The 22089-nt window shown below is 36.9% G+C and overlaps 1 protein-coding gene across 6 annotated transcripts in view; it reads left to right on the top strand.

Moving 5' to 3' along the window:
• WDR7 (WD repeat domain 7) overlaps positions 1–22089 on the top strand; it is a 265735-nt gene that overhangs the window by 18683 nt on the left and 224963 nt on the right. For all 6 annotated transcript variants that reach the window (XM_036417625.2, XM_036417624.2, XM_045574696.1 and 3 more), the window contains 8 exons: positions 1299–1375; positions 2564–2683; positions 4165–4310; positions 4674–4776; positions 7222–7378; positions 7839–8087; positions 8838–9058; positions 21396–21591. In XM_036417625.2, coding sequence (XP_036273518.1) covers positions 1299–1375; positions 2564–2683; positions 4165–4310; positions 4674–4776; positions 7222–7378; positions 7839–8087; positions 8838–9058; positions 21396–21591 — 1269 coding nt within the window. The remainder of the gene's footprint in view (positions 1–1298; positions 1376–2563; positions 2684–4164; positions 4311–4673; positions 4777–7221; positions 7379–7838; positions 8088–8837; positions 9059–21395; positions 21592–22089) is intronic.

The following is a 22089-nucleotide window of genomic DNA, read 5'->3' as shown; positions in this document are numbered from 1 at the left end:
CTAACTGCTCACCTGTCTGCCTGCTTGATCGCCCCTAACCTTTCTGCCTGCCTGCTTGATTGCCCCTAACTGCTCTCCCTTACTGGCCTGATTGCCCCTAACTGCTTTCCCCTGTCAGCCTGATCACCCCTAACTGCGTCTGCCTTGGCCCTCACCACTGTGGCTTTATCTAGTCTAATTAGCATATTACCCTTTTGTTAGTGTAGATAATGAAAAGGAAGGGAATTATGCATAGTTAAATTTAATGAAAGTTCCTGGTATGTTTTCTCCAAAGCTTATGAATTTAGGTTTTATATCATGTGTTTCTTTTGATCATGATCATGGGAGGTGATAATGTGCAATAAAATGTCTAGAAAAAGCAATGTCTAGAAAATGTCAAACTCACAGCCAATGGGCTACATGCCTTGTTTAAATAAACCAGACATGCAGGCAATGTAGGAGGGGAAGTGGATAAATAAGTGCCTTGAAAATAAAGTGAGTCTGCTCATTCATGATAAATAATTTAAAAATATGAATTTTGAAGATAAAAGTTCTTTGTTAACATAGTGATCAAGAACATTTGAAATTATCAAAAACTTGTTTACAAATCTATATATATAAAAGCCTATGTGACTAAATGTCAACTGGTTGATATGACATGCATTGACCACTAGGGGGCAGATGCTCAAAGCAGGAGCTGCCCCCTGGTGGTCAGTGCACTCTCACAGCCAACCTCCACAGCTATTGAACCTCCTGTAGACCCTGCCTTCAGCTGGCCTTCCCGATGGCTGCATTGGAACCTCCTGTAACTCCTCCCAGTGGCTGGCCAACCTTCCATGGCTCCTCCCCTTGGCTGGCCAGCCAACCTCCCTGGCCACTCTCCCTGGCCAATCCTGATTGGTCCTCATTGTTGGCAAAGCTGAGGGACTTTACCTGTGCATGAATTTGTGCACCAGGCCTCTAGCAAAAAAAATTTCAAGTAGCTAGAAAAAATTCCTCCTTGAATTAAAATTTTCAGTCATCTCTATTATGCTTCAAAATCTGGTTTCTATTATTTCATGAAATATAGAATTATGCTTTTATGTCAGTTGTAAAACATATTGTTATTTAATTTAATTAAGCAAACCCCGTTCCATATTACTACTGTGACCACGTTACTGTTTAGAAACAGTGTATTTGGTTAATCCTCACCTAGGGATATTTTTCCATTGATTTTTAGAGAGAGTAGAAAGGAGGGAGAGAGAGAGAAAAAAATTGATGAGAAAAAGACACAGTGTATTGTATTTGTAACCTTGGCTTTTCATTCCTTCTTGGCTTAGAGGACACTGTGGTAGCACTCTCGGTGACGGGCATCTTGAAGGTGTGGATTGTTACCTCTGAAATAAGTGGCATGCAGGTGAGACAAATGAGACTGGATTAATTTCTCTGTTTTCCTTCTCAGGTAGTCTTAAATTTTCATAATGATAGTATCTTCTTTTCTTAAAAGGGAAGGGAAAGCTAATCTTTTTTAATAGTCTTATTGACATGGTCTAAAAGATCTACAATGCGGTCTCTAAATGAGTCAAGTTTTTCACTTTTCATTGTACACATTTGCAGGGATAGAATTAGAGAAACATATTGCACAGGATAGGATGTAGAGAAATGTACAGAAGTGGTAGCACTTTCCTCAATTGCTTCTATTTAAGTTAAAAGGTAGTTTGCTCTAAGGAAAGAAAAATAAAGAAAGCCATTACAAAACATATATAAAGCCAATTTTAGTTCCCTCTCTGTTCTTTGGGCTTGATTTTCTTGTTATATTTCTTATCAGAAAGGAGGTCAATTTTTGGACAATAATTGATGCTAGTCTCTTCAGCTAGGGAATTTTTAGACATTCAATCTGTGAGAAACTGGAGGAATTGATCAGTTTTTGTTGTTTGCTTTTTTACTTAAAAACACATATAGCTACAAAAATTAGGGTTTACTCAAAACTTTCATCATCTGTTATTGTGATGATATTCTGATTCTCATCAGTATTTTATTTTATTTTTTAAAATTTCTTTATTGATTAATGTGTTACATATGTGTCCTTATTCCCCCAATACCCGGCCCCTCATGCCCTCACTCCCTGTTGTCTGTGTCCATTGGTTGGGCTTATATGCATGCGTACAAGTCCTTCGGTTTATCTCTCCCCCTAACCCCTCCCCTACCTTCCCTCTGAGTTTTGATGGTCTGATTGATGTTTCTCTGTCTCTGGATCTGTTTTTGTTCATTAGTTTATGTTGTTTAATATATCTATATCTATATCTATATCTATATCTATATATCTATATCTATATATCTATCTCTATCTCTATCTAATCTATCTATCTATATCTATATCTCATCAGTATTTTAATCTTGAGTACCTTTGTAGCAGAGATGTCATGCCCAGATGTTTTCATAATGCATTTGTGTTGATTTTTACTGCTGTGGTTCTCACAGGAGGGGTTAAAATCATGACCATCAAGCGATGACTTTCTTTCATTTTGTTTTCTTTATCATTGTGTGATAATTTTAATTGACGACCAAGTCATTCCTAAAATTTTGCAAATCTTTCTCTTTTTAGGATACTGAGCCAGTATTTGAAGAAGAATCCAAACCAATTTACTGTCAGAATTGCCAGAGCATCTCCTTTTGTGCATTCACACAACGGTCACTTTTGGTTGTGTGCTCCAAATACTGGCGGGTAAGATCATTGCATAAGAAAGCAGTTGCATTTTTACCCTGTTGGTTTATCAGATTCCCAAAGAAAAATGTCAGGAAAAGTTTGGTGCAAGAAGTTAACCATTTGGTATTCATATGTGATTTTGATATTATGTTTTGAGGTGTTGGGATTTGGCCTTATATAGTTGTCTTTTTTATTAGTTTATAGAATGATTCAGTTAATGATTATTATTCTGTAGATTTTAATTTCTAGTTTTGCTGCTGTTTTAGTCATTATCTTGTCAGTGTATCATAAGCAATGGCAGTGTTTGACATGTCTTTGCAGGTTGTTATTTTAGGTTCCTATTCTGTCCTAACTTCTTAGCGTCAGGAAGGTCTTTCTTCATCACTTCAAAGCTGATGAAGGTGTATACTGCTTCCACATTGCCAGACTTGAACATTTCTCTTTTTTTAAAAAAAACACACAAACCAACAGATTTTTTTTTTAATTGATTTCAGAGAGGAAGGAAGAGGAAGAGAGAGATAGAAACCTCAATGATGAGAGAGAATCATTGACAGTGCCTCCTGCACATGCCCTAATGGAGATCAAGTCTGTAACACAGGCATGTGTCCTGACTGGGAATCGAACCATGACCTCCTGGTTCGTAGATCGATGTTCAACCACTGAGCCATACTGGCCAGTGTGTCTTTAATATTTTCATAATAGAAAAGGTGTCAGCATGCTTTGATTGCTTTCTACCAAAGCTTTCCCTGTTTTATTTCTTGTAATCCTTAATATCTCAGAGGGGAGATGTATTAGTTATCTAATCCTGCATAACAAAAATCACTCCAAACTAGACCACAGACACGTAGCATCACCCATCTGTAGCATGTATCATCACCCCACTTGTGGGTCAGGAATCCAGGCACTGCTTAGCTGGCACCTGCACAGGGTTTCTCACATGCTACAATCAAGTGTTAGGGAATACTGCCTCATCATAAGGCTCACCTTGGGAGGGTCTGCTTCAAAGATTATGCACATGGTGGCGGGCAGGCCTCAGGTCCTCCTGATAAGTGGCTGGACACTTTTCTTCCTTGTCAGCTGGGTCCTTCCATCGGACAGGCCACAGCATGGGTGCTGTCTCCCCTCAGAGTGAGCGCACAAGAGAATGTGTAGCCAAGACCCACCTAATTTTGGAACTATGATCCTATCTGCCACATCCAACTGTCTAGAAGCAGTCACAAAATCCAGCCCACATTCGGGAGAGGTTTACACAAGGATCTAAATACCAGGAGTCTGGGATCAGGGCAGCAGTCCCAGAGGCTGCCTGCAGCAGTAGGAATGTTGCTTTCCATGTTTCGTAGATAAGGCATCTGAGGCGTAGGGGGTGATAAATAGCTTGGCTAAGGCTCTAAAGTGGCAGTGGAATTGTTGGATTACAGCTCGGGAAGTCTGCCTCCAACAGCTCTATTACCACCAGGCAATGCACAGCACATTGATCACAAATTTCTTCTTCCTTGTAGGTATTTGATGCTGGAGACTATTCCCTATTGTGTTCAGGCCCCAGCGAAAATGGACAGGCATGGACTGGAGGTGACTTTGTATCAGCAGATAAAGTAATCATTTGGACTGAAAATGGGCAAAGTTATATTTACAAACTACCTGCCAGGTATTCAATAAATAATAACATAGGACTTCAATCAAAAGCAAAAGATTCTGAATTTGGGGTATAACCTGGAAGTATGCAAATGCATATAGTATCAATATTTAATATGGGGAAAAAGATTTAAAATGAGTTAAAAAAGTCACCTAGAACTTAAGTTAGATAAGTAATTCCACTTTAACTTCTAAGTACAATATAGGCGTATTTTATTTGAAATAGGATATCTTAATGATGTTCATTATTTTGTGCTAAATTAATTTAATTATAACTTAAAAAAACATTTTTCATTTATGTCAGAACTGTCATATGACCTGACAAAATGTTCAATGTCAGTATTTTAATTGGATGATGTATTTTTCTCATTTTCAGTTGTCTTCCGGCTAGTGATTCATTCCGCAGTGATGTGGGGAAAGCAGTTGAAAATTTAATCCCTCCTGTACAACATAGTCTCTTGGATCGAACAGATAAAGAGGTAAAATTTTTTAGGTACCATTTATAATTGGTATGTTCGAAAATTTTCATAATTATATTTTTTGGTGTATTTTGGTAGCATATTATTTGAAAGGTTCAATATAATGCAAGGCACTGTGAAATACTTTATACGGTCAATTGTAAGCACGATTTTAATATTTGCATATCTTATACATAGTATGACTATAATATAGCATTCATCGTTCTCTGAGAATACAAATGACTTAATGTTGATTACATACTGGAAATGACTTTTGATAAAGTTCATGTTGATGGTGCAAATATATTTTATGCTATTATGCATCTATTAGCACAGTGACAGATGGAATGCCCTTTTAGAAGGGCAAGATCATCATGTAATAGTGCTCACTAATAACAATTCATTATTTGAACAAGGCATTGCATTATCTCCCTAAACCACGGAGAGATTTAAATCATTAGGCTTTAGAAATGAGTAATAAAAGAAAATTTTCTCTCTAAAAACAAATTTATTATGATTTCTTAAAATTTACAACAGCACTAAGTAATAGATTTCAATTCTTAGTACTGGGTTTTCAGTAGTAAGAAAGAGCTTTGTTTTTGGAAATACAGTTTTCTTTATTTCTAGGTTTCCACAGTTTTTTGTTCTGAGAATTTTGTTCCATTGTTATATGGAGAGATGATGAGGGAAAGGGAATCATTATTTACCATGAAATTTTTTAATATATAGAATTTATATATGTATGTATAACTAAGATCTTCTATCATCTATCCTTTTCTCTTAACTTTAACTTCAACTTGCTGCTCTTTAGCCTAGACCAGTGGTCAGCAAACTCATTAGTCAAATATCAACAATAAGATGATTGAAATTTCTTTTGAGAGCCAAATTTTTTAAACTTAAACTATATAAGTAGGTACATATTATTAACTTAATTAGGGTAATCCTAAGCTTGCCTTTGCTAAAAACTCAAGGGGCCAAAGAGCCGCATGTGGCTCGCGAGCCACAGTTTGCCGACCACTGCTCTGGACAATCACTTCCAGTAAAATGAAGGGATAGTGATTCTATAAAAAGTGTATACAAAACAAAACAAAAATAAGCACATTCCATTTTTTAAAAATATATAAATTCCCCAGTACATTTTAAATCAAAATGTATGATTATTTGGTGTGAGATACCCATGTAATGAAATATACAATATTGGTTATTACAGCTGTTGTAGTAGCAACTTCTTCTTGTTCAGCATGTTATCAAAGAAAACTTTTAGTAATTTTCAGAATTGATTATGCTTAATATATATATATTTATATATTTCTGTAGGCTAGTGCTTTCTAGGAAAGTAGTTAATACCAAATACGGTGATTAGATTATTTGACTATAATTGCCAAGACTGAAATCTGTTTATTACTGTTTTTTATGATAATGTTCTATGTTTTAACATTCAAGTATCTGTGAATGAATACTCCAAACTTTAATTTTAAGATTCTACCGCTGTTTAAAATTTTCAAATAAGTGATCTCACTGAAGACACAGGATCTTAAGCAGAAAAGTAATTTGTTTTAAAATGAAAATATGTACAAGACCCTAATGAATGTATTTTGTTCCTAGTAATTTATTGCTAACATATCAGGCTATGTTCGAATTGATTATGTAAACGTGATGAAATGAAATGTTATACTGTTGGCTGAAGAATATGCTCATTTTTAAAAAATAGAGCCTTCCAGTTGCACAGCCTGGTAGTTTAAGTTTGCTGCTCTTAATAGTGACTAATCAGGAATGGACAAAAGGTCAGGATTAGCCAGTTCTCCCTTTTGACCTTTAAGTGGAGACTTTTTGTTTTGGTAAAGAATACCATGTTTTATATTAACTATGTAATAACAGACAGTTCAGTAAGTTGTATTATTGTGGTGACTAATCAGTTTTTATAAAACAGCATAAATATAAAGATACAATTCTATAGAGAGAGTATATAATTTTTATTTCTTCGTGTTATGCTGGATTTCAATGTTAATTGGCATGTATATCAATGTTACAAAGTTACATTAAAATACTGTTGGGTGTTATATTTTGAGCGTGGCTTTTCCACAAAATACCATGGCCTGGGTGAGTCTATTTTGAAGAAGTGGCATTAGAATAAATTTAAGTTTAAAAAATTTGGTTCTCAAAAGAAATTTCAATTGTTGTACTGTTGATATGTGGCTCTGTTGACTAATGAGTTTGCCGACCACTGCTATTGTGGGCTTTCTATAAATTATTATTATTATTCATAGTTCTTAAATAAAAATATCTCCATGGTTCTTAGACATTTTCCCATTTAAAAAAAAATACTGTTGGGTGTTATAAACACTTTTTCTTATTCTGGTACTGAGGCAAAGTATACTTAACATCCTTATCTGAAAAATAAAATGTTAATGTGTGAAATATTTTGATTAAAAAAGCTAAAGATATTTGAACATATTTTTTTTTCAGTTGCTCATTTGCCCTCCTGTTACTCGGTTCTTCTATGGAGCCAGGGGATACTTCCATAAACTACTAATTCAGGGGGACTCTTGTGGAAGATTGAATATTTGGAAAATCTCAGACACACCTGAGAAGCAGGAAGTTGAAGAGACAAATAGTAAATCAGGTACAGTGATTTCTTTTTTTCTTTTCTTTTCTTTAATTTTATATTTTATTGATTTTTTAAAGAGAGAAAGAGAGAGGGATAGAAAGCTAGAAACGTCGATGAGAGAGAAACATCGACCAGCTGCCTCCTGCACACCCCCCACTGGGGATATACCCACAACCAATGTACATGCCCTTGACCGGAATCGAATGTGGGACCTTTCAGTCCGCAGACCGATGGTCTACCACTGAGCCAAACTGGTTTCGGCAGGTACAGTGATTTCTTAATTTAACAACCTAATTACTAACCACTGGACAACAGATTCATAATGTCATATTCCATTTTCTTCTTAGAATCATGTTTGATGACAGTTATTCTTTGGTATATTACTAAATCAACTATAAGCATGCTTATTTTAATATGTAAAAATTTTTTTAACATGCTCAATGTTTTTCTTTTATACAAAACCAAATCTCTACAGGGTTGGAAATCACAACTTCTGTTAGTTTGCAAGAAGCATTCGATAAGCTCTACCCTTATCCAGCTGGAATTATAGATCAGCTGAGTGTGATCCCCAATAGCAATGAACCTCTTAAAGTAACCGCAAGTGTGTACATACCAGAACATGGACGACTTGTTTGTGGCCGCGAAGATGGGAGCATCATTATTGTACCTGCCACGCAGACAGCCATCGTCCAGCTGCTGCAAGGGGAACACATGCTCCGAAGAGGTATACTGACGACCTTCAATGTCTAAAGTGTCCAGAGAGCTCTGTACCGCGATAGCGACAATGTTGGCAGGCTTTGTTTTTACCATATACAGTGAATCAGTGTAGCTGTTAGTGTGCTGTGTGGCTGATAAGAGTTTAATGCGCAGATGATAAAATACTCAGTGTCTCTTCTTGGGGTAAATACCACCTAATGACTGTGAATAAAGAAGTATCCAGTTTTATCTCTCTGATGTATATTAAGACTTACATTTACCAATAGTTAACCTCTATGGTTTACTAAATAATGAACTTTATTGTTATTAATACTGATAATCTTCTAGAACAGTACTGCCCAGTGGAAATAGATATATGTAACAATGAACGTAATTTTATAATATCCACATTAAAAATGTGAAAATGAAGCAGGTAACATTACATTTAATAGTATGTTTTATTTAATTCAATATAGCAAAATTGTTTTTACTTCAGTGAGATACTTAACGTTATTATTTGTTATCCTAAGTCTTTGAAAGCTCATGTATATTTTACATTTACAGCACACATGAGTCTGGACTAGCCACCTTTCACATGCTCAGTGGTCTCATGTGGCTCGTGGCTACTGTATTGGGCTGAGCAGTTTTAGGAAATAAAACCAGAAGCCTTTTTTTTGATAAAACTTATAGCCATTTTGACAATTCATGTTTGCTTTTATTTGTTGAAACTTTGTAAGACTTTTATTTTCCCATTTTAAATCCAAACCCTCATTCACAGGTTGGCCACCTCACAGAACACTCCGTGGTCATCGGAACAAAGTCACATGTTTGCTATATCCTCATCAGGTCTCCACTCGTTATGATCAGAGATATCTGGTATCTGGAGGTGTGGATTTTTCGGTCATAATTTGGGACATATTTTCTGGAGAAATGAAACATATCTTCTGTGTGCATGGTGGCGAGATTACTCAACTCCTGGTTCCACCTGAAAACTGTAGTGTAAGTTGGTCAAAAATGATTACTTTACTGTGATAGAGCCGAGTCATGTGACTATCAGGCTCAATATGAGTAGAGCCTAGCTGAAACCGGTTTGGTTCGGTGGATAGAGCATCAGCCTGTGGACTGAGGGGTCCTTTAGTTTAGTTTTAAAAAGTGATTATTTTTCATTTACATCTTGTTAAACTTTTAAGGTCACATAATTTCCCAAAGTATCCAGAAGAGGGCAGCATGGACTTGTGAAACAGGAGTGCCAAGTATCCAAGTATTGGAGTTTGTGCCTTCATTTGAAGTATTTCATCCTTAGCTCTTACAGACAGAAATATAATATGAATGGTATGTGTGACTATATGTGTGCAATGCGGCTAACATTCACAGCTGGTAAGAGCAATTAACAAATGAGGTTTTTCTTAGAATGTACTCTACTTTTCAGTTTGAAAATGTACCTAAAGCTTTTGCCTGAATTAGCTCTTTGTAAAAAATATATATATTATATTGATTTTTTACAGAGAGGAAGGGTTAGAGAGTTAGAAACATCAATGAGAGAGAAACATTGATCAACTGCCTCCTGTACATCCCCTACTAGGGATGTGCCTGCAACCAAGGTACATGCCCTTGACTGGAATCGAACCTGGGACCCTTCAGTCTGCAGGCTGACGCAGTATCCACTGAACCAAACTGGTTAGGGCCTGAATTAGCTCTTATCTTACTTTTGAATTTGGACTTTTGTTATTCTTTTAACTTGAATACTACATTTAAAAAACAATGTCTATCATTATACCATAGTCTCTGAAGCCAAGCAGGGTACACTTTGGAAATATAAATTAAGCAAATGCAAGAAATAGACCTATCATTTCCATTAATTTTCTACAATATAACACAGTAGACATAATGTTCTGCAACATTCTTATTTTCCTGTAACACTTGGTTCTATTAGATTTTGACATCTGATTTTTTTTTGCAGTCAGTACTTTTTGAAATTGATTTTTATTTGTTTTAAATTAAATAACACATTGTTTAATATATGTAAGATACACATATTTTCTATGTCACTAAGTATATTCTAATGCTATTTTAAATGTTATTCTGTAGTATATTGAAATTTATCAGAAAATTTAGAATGTTGCTTTTTTAAACATTTTTTCTCTTATCAACAGTGGGGGTGAAAATTATTATAGCTAAGTATGTTTGCATATGTGGAATGTTTTTTTTTTTAGGATAAATTCTTAAATGTGGAATTGGTGTATAAAAGGGCATATTAATTTTTAAAAGCTTTTTAATAGATATTGCCAAATTGTCCTTCATTTGAACTTAGGAATAGGATTATACAACCATCATTTTACCCCCTTCATTCTGCATTATCCTGCCTATAATTGTTTAGTCTTGCTAATTTAGTCTTGTAAGTAGGTGTGTATAGCATATGTACAAGTATATAGTACTCGTTTTTGTTTTGAAAGCATAGATGTGTTTATATACCAATACTATATAAATTGTTCATTCATATTGATTTATATTTTATTTATAATTTTATGTTTTCTAGATTTTTACCACTATCATATTACTATTATATTGAAGATAAAAATATATAAAAATATTCCTGCTGTGGATACTATCTATGTATTCAAATATAGTAAACCCTGTTTCTTATGTCAGAAGCTGAAATATCAGTGATGCACTGAGAGTGTCAGTGAGGGTTCCTTTCAGCAGTAATGAGAAGGACCACATGTGCTGATATCATGCCAAACATTTTAGAAATTCCTCTATTTTGGAAAGGTTTCTTTAGATTTTAAGTTACACCCTTGTAGTGAAGAAGATTGCATTGGTATAAATTTATTCTTAGTAAGTCAGAAGTGATTAGGTGCTGAACTTTGTTAGTGAAGTGGTTGATTTTGATTTTTATTTGGAGCTAAAAAGATAGTAGGACACAGAGCAAAGACTACTTTTTTTTTGAGTAACTTGATCATAAATCAATTTCAAAATGAGTTAAAATTTCTCTTAAAATGGCAGAAATTATTAGAAAAAAAAAACAAATGACTTTTAAGGTGGCTATGATTAGGTATAATATATTTTTTATAGTAATTTATTTAACAAATATCTGAGTGCCTGTCATATTCCATGCACCTTTGAAGACCAGACATATTATAGTGGACTAGAGGCCTGGTGCACAAAATTCATGCACTGGGTGGGGGTGGGGTGGGGTTCCCTCAGCCTGGCCTGCACCCTCTTGTAGTCAGGAACTCCTTGGGGGATGTCTGCCTGTGGGGAATCAGGCCTAACCCAGCAGCCAGACATCCTTCTCTCAGTCTTTGGTGATCGCTGCCTGGACCTCAGTCTTTGGTGCTTGCTCCTTACTGTCACCGCGACTGTGCTCACCAGCCTTGAGCCTGGTTTCTATAATAGCTGAGCGGCACTCCTCCTGAGGGAGCACACTGACCACCAGGGGGCAGGTCCTGCATTGAGCATCTGCCCCCTGGTGGTCAGTGCACATCACAGCGACTAGATTTGCATATTAAGGTTTTATTATATAGGACCATAGGCCCAGTGCATGAACTCATGCACCTTGAAAGAAACTGGGCCCTGAGGCTGTGGTGGGCCCAGGAGCAGGTCTAAGCCCATCCTCCACGCCCCTGCCTGGCCCCTCCCACCACGGGTCCAGTCTCCTGCCTGCCTGCAGCCCCGCTCCCACCACTGCCACTCACACCTGCTGATGTTGTAGAGCAATTAGGGCCGACGCCAACAGCGGGTGTGAGCAGGACCAGCTCCATCAGCAGGCTTGAGCGGCGGCTGCTCCCCCCGATCACCTCTTAGGAGCAGGGGGAGATGGAGAAACCCTCAGGGGTGATAGGGGCCAGCACTTGACACTCATACCCATCTGCTGATGGTGCCGAGTGATCAGGACAGGCACCCGACGCCAGCAGTGGGTGCAAGCTGGGCCAGTGCTGGCAGTGGGTGCAAGTGGCAGCTCTGGCACCAGCAGCAGGTGTGAGCAGGGCCATCACCAGGAGCAGGTGCAAGAGGTGGCTGCTATCCTGATTTCCCCTCAGAAGCAGGGGAGGTGGAGAGTTCCTGAGGGACGATCAGGGCCAGTAGCAGCTACTCTCACCTGCTGACAGCACCGAGCAATCAGGGCTGGTGCTGGGCATTGACAGTGAGTGCGAGCACCCAGTGGGACTGCAGGGTATGGGAGCAAAGAATTTTCAGTAACCACCAGAAGTCTCCCTGAAGACAGCGACTGGTGCCCTGCCTTGGTCTGGTGTCCCCACTCATCTGCTCTACCATCCTGCTGCAGCCAATGCCTGCCATGTTTTGAATGCACCCCCTTGTGCACATCATAGCGACTGGTTGTTTGGTTGTTTCGCTGTTCAGTCTATTCTCATAGGAGGGTTTTATATATATATAGATAAGGCATAGTGCCTGTTCAATAGAATTTCATCTAACAAGGGAGTCAGAATAGAAAACAAGCAATTGTTATGCAGCATGATAAACACTTTGAAGTACCTATTCTGTGACCTCCCTGAGTGCGAGGCCTTCAGGAAGATTCTAAATGGGGTACCTAGTAAACTTAGGGAGTTTGGGAAGATTTCCAAGAAGGATGATATCTACTTGAATTTATTAGTTTGGTTGTTTGTTTGTTTATTTATTTATTTATTTATTTATTTTAGTGTTATCAGGTGTATTAAATGTGTTTTGAAAGTATATGAATGTTTTAGTTTTGTGGAGGGGTATGAAATCGTACATACGTAAACAACCTCTGTTTGCAGAGGTACTTAGTTTGAGATGGGGAGTAGTCTGAAGCACGTGAGAAGTTGCTGTGACTAGTACCTGATGGCTCTAATATCACAAACACTAATAGGAATTAACATATTTGTAAATTACTTTGAAAAGAATGACCAAGAAATCAGAGTAATGGTTTTGTTTGTGCTGTGGGCTAGTTGTAGGTGAGACCATTAGGGCACATGGTTTCATCCTATGTAGGAAGAGTATTTGAAAGAAAGCAGTGAAGATGATAAAAATATGAAACCCTGCTCAAAAGTAAAATATGCGAGCTATTCTTTCAAAACAAAGATTTGGCAAGAGTAAAGTGAAATATGTATTAAAAACAACAAAAAATGGCAGTTATTCTATAATGATTTTTATTTGGAGTCATAATCAGTGGTCTTTCTTAGATGTTGGTGAAAACTCTCTGAAGGAGTTGTAGACCACTTTCTGCTGTAAGGAGTGGATCCTACACTACAGAGCTGCCTGTTGGTCACGTCAGCGAGAACAGGGCCTTTAGAACCAAACAGATCTAACCCTTTCTTGGTAGTTATCTTCTGTATGTAGTGAATGCATGATGTTTAAAATAGCCCCCAGAAGCCTTAATTTTCATATAAAACATAAATATCCAGTTAGATGGTTTGTCAGTATTTTTTTTGGTCTTATTTTCTAAAATAGCTGTTTTAAAAGAAAAACACAGCTCTCTCCTTTTTTAAATAGAAGGATGGGCTATGGATTTCTGAAGAAAAAATTTAGTTTTATGAGAGTGTGGAAATGAAATTAATATTCATAGGTTCTTATTTTCCCTTTAGGTAGAATATTTAGAAGTGATAAATGATGTATTTTAAATGCACATTTATGTTCCAGAGAAAGAGTTCTGGGAAGTACAAGAAATAATTATTAAGAGAACAGTGGGATTGATTTATGAGTGAAAGAAGCTGGTCATTTATAGCTTGTCTCAAGATGGACATATTTATAAAGGAGAGACACGAGTTAAGTGTTCATATATTTAAAGAATATTCAGACAAAGAGAATAGTTATTTGGGGAAGCTAGGAGATTGTTTCTGAAATGATAGGAAGAAAAAGAATAATTTAGTTTAGCAAACAAACTAGCAAAGCCAGAAAAAAAAAATGTAATTGACATTGGGAACTGTTAGAAAGCAAGTCACCTCCCCAGGGAGCTAGTAGATAGGATAAACTCGCTGTCTCTGATTTCTGTAACTCATGGCAGATGCTGAAGAACAGGTTACATAAGAGGTTTCTGGGAATGGTTTAAAATTTAAATAAAGTCTAGTAAAATGCTAAGGTCAGGCCGGATGACCTAGGTGGTGTATTCTGACTCTCTCAGATTCTGTGATAGCTTGTGGCATTCTGCTGCTTGGCACTAATGTACCATGGAGATTATATACTGGCAGATTCGATGAGACTTTGTTTGGTTTAGAATCAGAATTCTTTGAACAATAATAATTAACCTTGGAATAAACTTACTTTGGCCCGGTATCTTCCCCCCTATCCTTGGCCCAGTGATCTTACTTTTTTTCAACAGAAAATAGAGTTTTTACTTGGTTAAATGTTCTGTTGCTTATTGTCAGCCTTTTATTTTATATTTTAAAATATGTTTTATTGATTTTTCACAGAGAGGAAGGGAGAGGGGTAGATACCTAGAAACATCGATGAGAGAGAATCATCGACCAGCTGCCTCCTGCACACCCCCTACCGGGGATGTGCCCTCAAGCAATGTACATGCCCTTGACCGAAATCAAACCTGGGACTCTTCAGTCTGCAGACCGATGCTCTATCCATTGAGCCAGACCAGTTTCAGCTGTCAACCTTGCTTTTAATTAGCTTATGATGTGATTGGTACATATTGCTTCCAGGACAGAGTTAGTAGTGTATGGAACATGGATTTGGGTGATTTTCACCTATAAAATACCAAGCCAACTTGATAGGAAGCTTAGTCTGTGCTGTACCATAACAGTAAATATAGGTAAGTGGTATTGATGCACCAGTTGATACGAATGGTTGGTGAAGTGGAATATTAGTGAGATAGTTGGGGTATGGGTTGTTGATTTTTGTGAGTGTGTTGTTAATCCTCACCCCAGGATATTTTTCCACTGATTTTTAGGGAGTGAAAGAGAAAGGGAAAGACAGAGAGAGAGACATTGATGTGTGAGAGAAACACATTGATTGGTTGCCTCTTGCATAAGCTTGGATCAGGGCCCAGTCTGAGAAGGAGCCTCAACCAAGATATGTGCCCTGGACTGGAATTGAACCCGGGACCCTTTGGTTCACAGGCTGATGCTCTATCCACTGAGCAAAACCGGCTAGTGCCAGAGCTTTTATTTATTTCAGTTTTTTAACATTGAAGATTTAGCTTCTCAACATTTGCTAGATGGAAGGACATGGGTGCCTTACTTGTTTCATACATCAGGTGGGCACGTGCCATTGCAAGAAGAGTGACAGCATTGTGCTGAGTAGGTGCGCTTCCAGTTAAAATGTATTTATTTACTCAAGGGAATTTCAAATTATATTCCATAGCTCTTAACCTAGCCATCACAAAATGGACAGAGAAAATATGAAAGGTATTGCCAATGAAAAATTAAATCTTTTCAGCAGTCACATTATGATGTTCAAGCAATGATCATTTTATTTTATTATTTATTTACTTATAATTCTTTATTGTTGAAAGTATTACATATGCCTCTCCTATCCCCCAACACCCTCCCAGGACCTCACTGTCTGTGTCCATGGGCCATGCATATATGCACACAAGGTCCTTGGTTGATTACCTCTCATCAGCCCACTGTCTCCCCTGTCTTCTGTACTCTGTTCCAGAAGCAATAATCATTTGATCAATCTGGCAGGAAGCTATAAAAAATAATCACAAATTATATAAAATATATATTTGCATCTACTACAACAATAAAACCTTTCTATCCTATATAATAAAAGGCTAATATGCAAATAGACTGAACAGTGGCATGACCGGTCGCTATGATGTGCAGTGACCACCATGGGCAGACATTCAATGCAGGAGCTGCCCTCTGGTGGTCAGTGCACTCCCATGGGGGAGTGCCCCTCAGCCAGAAGCCAGGCTCATGGCTGGTGAGTGCAGCAGCAGTGGTGGGAGCATCTCCCACCTCCACAGCAGCGCTAAGGATGTCTGACTAAAGCCATCAGGTAGACATCCCCCGAGGGCTCCTGGACTACAAGAGGGGCTGAGGGACCCTCCCCCACCTCCCGAGTGCATGAATTTTGTGCACCAGGCCTCCAGTGCTAATATAAAGTTAAAATTGTTAGCAAGACATTTATGACAATTTTCACTTCATCTTAAATTTGTTTATTTAAACTTCGAGTCATCCTTTTGAAATACATATTTTTGTTCATGGTTTACAGTGTACATGATGTATTGGCACAGTATGTATGCAATTTATAAATATATGTGTAATGTGAATACATTGCAAAGTTTTTTCACGAATGGGTATGTGATCAAAAAGTTCTGAGCGTAAATTAAAGATATAAGGTTCCCATTTTTTAGTAGTTGTGTTATTATTTTAATTACACAATTTAAATGTCTTAAGACACATTCTCATTATAATGCCCTGATGTTTTAGGTGACTTTTCCAGTTGAAATGAAAAAAAAAATTAAATAGAGTGAAATAAATCAAGTTATAGAATAAGTCGCTGTGGGTGAAGAAAATGCTCAATAACCAAGATCTTCAGAATTTAATAATAATAATAATAATAATAATAATAATAATTCAGCTCATTTGTGGGGAAGCCAGGTCTAAATCAAAGAGAGATAGGGGTTATAAAATATTTTTTAAGAAGGGCTTCTTTAATAATTTTGAGGACAGATAAGAATAAGCCAAGTTAATTGTGTTTTAGCAAATCTTTTAAGGGCTTTCATTTAGCAGATAGCTGAGAATTATTTATCGTTACCCTGTCCATTGTTGAATTAAAATTAATAACAAAGTGGTGCTTGAGAGTGGTCTTTTTCCATTTTCCATTTAAATAGGCTAGACATTTGCTTTGTTTATACCATTAATTTGTTTTCACATAGCCTGCAAAGGTAACCTCCTCAGAATTAATTAGTGGAATCAAAATTAATGAGGTTTTACTGTACTGGGCCATTTCCACTGTAGGCCAGTTTTCTTCACATGAGTTGGACTAGCATTTTCTTGAAAGAAGAAAAATTAGATTTATTTTAATCCATATTTAAAAAGCAAAGAACCATCTTTTCTGGTGAGTTAAGTACCTCTAATAACTATGCTTTCTTGGGCTTAGTAATATTGATTTTTTTGTTTTGTTTTTAGTCTTGATTATTTTGGACATTTCCAGACTGTTGCTTATTACAGTAAAGCCAGAGTTAACTCTTCAGCTGCTTATTTTCATTTATAGGAACAATGTGTCATTTTTATTTTGGATAATTTTTTGTGTGTGGCTGGAGTGTGTTACTTGCCAATTTTCATTATTTTTGTACTATATGAATGAACAGATCTATTCTTTAAAACCTATATATATATATAGATATATATATATATATATTTAAAAATATTTTATTGATATTTTACAGAGAGGAAAGGAGAGGGATAAAGAGTTAGAAACATCGATGAGAGAGAATCATCAATCAGTTGCCTCCTGCACATCTCCTACTGGGGATGTGCCCGCAACCCAGGTACATGCCCCTCTCCGGAATCAAACCCGGGACCTTTCAGTCCGCAGGCCGATGCTCTATCCACTGAGCCAAACCAGTTTCGGCTAAAACATATTGATGTAAATGTATGTGTTAGAGAGAATCCCTTATGAGGAAACAAAAAGTTAGAATTTTTGGAATTGTAGTTCTTTTTTCCCTTCAGAAAATTACATCCTATAATCTTTTTACTTAAAGCAGATCCAGTGGTGTTATTTAATATTTGTTTTGTATATCCTTTATTTTTACTAATAAAAGTGATAACATGAACTAGAGCTTTTAAATCTTTTTATGAGAATGAATTGCATTTTCTTGAAGTTTTGAAATTGTCCACCTGCAATTAAATGGGGAGGGTGAGAGTTCTGACAGTGAATTTCTCATGAGGGGTTGATGCTGAAGGTCAAGTTTCTCAAAGGAAGGGGAGGCCTTTTTGTCTGTTTGCCTTATGTCTGCAATTATAAACTACAGTAAGAGGTATTAGGCAAAGAGAGAAAGAGCATGTGTAGTTAAGTGGTTGTCAGTTTTCTGTGATCTCAAATGTTGCGATCTACTAACAGACCATAATTTGAGGAACACCAAATACAGTAAAGAATATTAGTAAAACTTCATCTATTTATTTTTAAGGTAAAATAAATGTCACCCTGACTCATGCCTCATTTTTTTCTACTCTTTGAAAAAAATGACAAGATGTTTGTGAATATTATTGAAATGACTGAACTTGCAAATAAGCTATGCTTTAATTAAAAATAAGCTCATTCTAAAGTTGATTTTGGAGAGTTTGTGAGTCAAAGTAGCAGAGTCAAAAGTTGTGACAGGTGTTTTGCATACTGTGGCAGATCTGTGCTTGATTAAAAGACATGAAAAGATGAAAAGTATGCTGTTTAGAAATTATTATTTAGAATTAAAAAAATATATATATTTTATTGATTTTTTACAGAGAGGAAGGAAGAGGGATAGAGAGCTAGAAACATCGATCAGAGAGAAACATCGATCAGTTGTCTCCTGCACACCCCCTACTGGGGATGTGCTTGCAACCAAGTTACATGCCCTTGACCGGAATCGAACCTGGGACACGTCAGCAGGCTGACACTCTATCCACTGAGCTAAACCAGTTTAAAAAATTTTAAAATTTTCCGATTATAATTGACACACATTATTATATTAGTTGCCGGTGTACAACATAGTGATTAGACATTTATATAACTTTTGCATTGATTGCCCCGGTAAGTCTAGAACCCATCTGACACCATACGTAGTTATAATATTACTGACTGTAGGAATTAAAAAAAAAAATCCATTAGATATATTTCTCTCTAATGAAAGAAATACATAAATAACCACTTTTTGGCCGATTGATGTTGCAAAATAGGAAATTGAAGTTTACCATTTATGTAGCAAACATCTCTTTTTGTAAGTTGGATATATTTGATAAATACAAAGTCAGCACTAATGGTAATCTGTAGAAGTGTAAAGCCTCCATTGTATTACCTTCAGTTACCAATATATGTCTAGTGAAACTCACAAATATTTTATGTAGTGTGAAATAACTAAAAATAAAGCTATATATGTTTGTTTTTTACTGTTTTATTTTAATATTGCCTAAATTAAATGAATTTTTTTGTAGTTTGCCACTTTATTTACTGCTTAATTATAAAGCTAATTTTTATGAGCCATAAAACTATCCTGCCATTCCTCAATATGTTTTTTAAAGAAAGAAATCATATTTTATGTCTCAATTGAATGCTTATCAAGAAACATGAAATAAGTAAGTGTAACAAATGCTTATTTGAGAAACTTCTATATGATCTATAATAATAAAAACTTAATATGCTATTTAGACTGGACAGCCAGTCTAAATGATCTTCCGGACGACCTTTCTGACAAACTTCTGGACAAAGTCGGGGCTGTGAGGACCAAGTCACTTGCACAAATTTTGTGCATTGGTCTCTAGTGTTTTAATAAAGGTTTTTAATAGATTTTTCTGAACTTAGTTTTAAAATTAGTTAACCTGGATTGCTTTTATTATAGTATTTAAAATATGAATAAAACAAAAAGTACAAATAAAGCTAACACAGAATAAAAGAATGAAACACCCGAATCTAAGAAAAAGGTAGTTCAATCTTAGTATCTATGTTTTATTAATCTTCTGTTTCATTAAAAAATAGATTTTAGGTTAAAAAAATAAACATTATTGTCCTAGCCTGTTTGTCTTAGTGGATAGAGCATGAGCCTGTAGACAGTAGCGTCCCAGGTTCGATTCTGGTCAAGGGCATGCACCTTGGTTGCAAGCTCCTATACCTGACCTAAGCCCTGGTTGGGGCATGGGCATGAGGCAACCAGTCAGTGTGTTTCTCTCACATTGATATTTCTGTCTGTGTTTCCCTTTCTCTCCCACTCTCTTTAAATATCAATGGAAAAAATATCCTTGGGTGAGGGTTAAAAAAAAAAAAAAGATAAACATTATTCAGTAGGATTAAAACTAAAGCTAATCACGGTGAAGAAAAAAATGAGAGCAGAAAGTAGATGAGACCAGTGAGACTCCATATTCAGAAATGTGTGCCTAAGGTCTTGTACTATTATCAACAGAAGATCGAGACCTGAGTTTCTTAGTAGCCAAAACATAAAAAGAACCAGTTAGAGCAGTTCCCCCCAAACTGTGTTCCTCAAAAACTAGGTTACCATAGTCACATAAACTTGGAAATGAGTGATAATGTGCTGAAGGTTGTTAAAAGTTCTCGGAAGTTCTGTGGATAAAATCAGTTGTAAATTGTGTTTCCCGTGTACATTTGGCCACCCACACCCTCCCTTTTTTAAGAAATTTGGTACATGTCAGCATTTCTCATTCCTTGAGATACACCAACCAGTGAGCTATTGTTCTTTAGCTAAGAACAAGCTATTTTACTGAAGTGAAGGCCAGCAGGTTGAGACGTGCGAGCTTTCCCCTTTGGGTGCCTTGAAGGGATAGTGTATACTAATATATAGTGCAGTGCGCCTCATCCGGAATAAGTAACCTCAGTATATACAATCATGAGTTGCAGATGGCTGTTTTCATATGGTTTCTTCTTAGTATGTGCTAAAAGCATAATCCGAGTCACTGAAAACGTGAATTAAGTTTTTAAATTGGTTAGAAATTATCTCAAAAAGTATCAAGACTCATTTTTAATTTTCCAGGTCATGGATTGTGTTCTCTGTTGCTAGTGAAAAATCTTTACCATCTTTGTTCTATTATTTATATTGCCTCTTGTGCTAAAAAGGAATTGAAGGGCAAAAGCTGGAGACGAGCAGAAAACGCGCAGCAGAATGCTTAATTGGCTATTGTGTGTGGGTGAGGTGGCGCACCCCTGACATTATAGACAGAAGCTGTGAAGCACATCCACAGATAATACAGGCTCTCCGTGGCTCCTCAGAAATGATTGTGGCAGAGGGACCATGAGGGCATTATTTTTGAGCAGAAGAGCTGGGAAGAGCACGGGTCTAAATGAGAGTCACAAACAGAAAGCAGCACCACGGAGAGCAGCCCTGGCCGCTAACAAAGGGAAGTTCACACTGTGGAAAGGGAACACATAATAACAGATCAATGTTCCCTCAGCTTTTGCCTGCTCACATAGAGCAGTCATTTTAGTAAGTCCACCTTCACATGTGAACAGCAGATTTTCCAATGCATCTTTCCCACCCTTAATCAAGGCTTAAGTGTGTGTGTTTGTGTTTTGATGACTGATGTGGTTGTTTTATGTATAATGTAAAGGATCGTATTTTCAGCACAACCAAATATTATGGATGGTTTTTCAGGAGTCATGATGGCATAATTAGTTGTGGTATACCTTATGGAGGATAAGATTCGTTTTACTCTGATTTAATCTAAATGTAATTAAGGTTTATTCTTCTTTTCAGGCAAGAGTGCAGCACTGCGTCTGCTCTGTAGCCAGTGACCACTCAGTAGGACTCCTAAGTCTGCGAGAGAAAAAATGCATTATGTTGGCATCTCGTCATCTTTTCCCCATCCAAGTGATTAAGTGGAGGCCTTCCGATGATTACCTAGTAGTGGGATGTTCAGATGGCTCTGTGTACGTCTGGCAGATGGATACTGGTAAGAAAAAGTGTTAAGAGATAGACTCCAGCCCTAGCCGGTTTGATTCAGTGGATAGACTGTCAGCCTGCGAACTGACAGGTCCTGGGTTCAATTCTAGTCAGGGCACATGCCCAGGTTGTGGGCTCAATTCCCAGTAGGGGGTGTGCAGGAGGCAGCCGATCAGTGATTCTCTCTCATCATTGATGTTTCTATCTCTCTCTCCCTTCTGGATATGTTATTCTTATAACCAGTTTAGTATTATTAACCCATTTTAGTGTAAACCATATATAATACTGAATTCACAATTCTGACCTTCAGGAGGATTTTTGGTAAACTACTAGTCAACATGGCAGTCTTTAATTGAGATAAATATGAAGAAGCAGAATTTATTTTGGATATAAACGATAATAGGAAATATACATTATTTCCCCCCTCCTTGCTGTTCAAGCTTTAACTAGTGATGTTAGGGTGTCTGGGGAGTTAGTTAAGCACATCCTGAAGGTATCGACATTATTT

Source organism: Pipistrellus kuhlii, unplaced genomic scaffold, assembly GCF_014108245.1.
Source record: "Pipistrellus kuhlii isolate mPipKuh1 unplaced genomic scaffold, mPipKuh1.p scaffold_m20_p_6, whole genome shotgun sequence".
Taxonomy (NCBI): domain Eukaryota; kingdom Metazoa; phylum Chordata; class Mammalia; order Chiroptera; family Vespertilionidae; genus Pipistrellus; species Pipistrellus kuhlii.
This window is presented reverse-complemented; position numbering and strand designations above follow the sequence as displayed.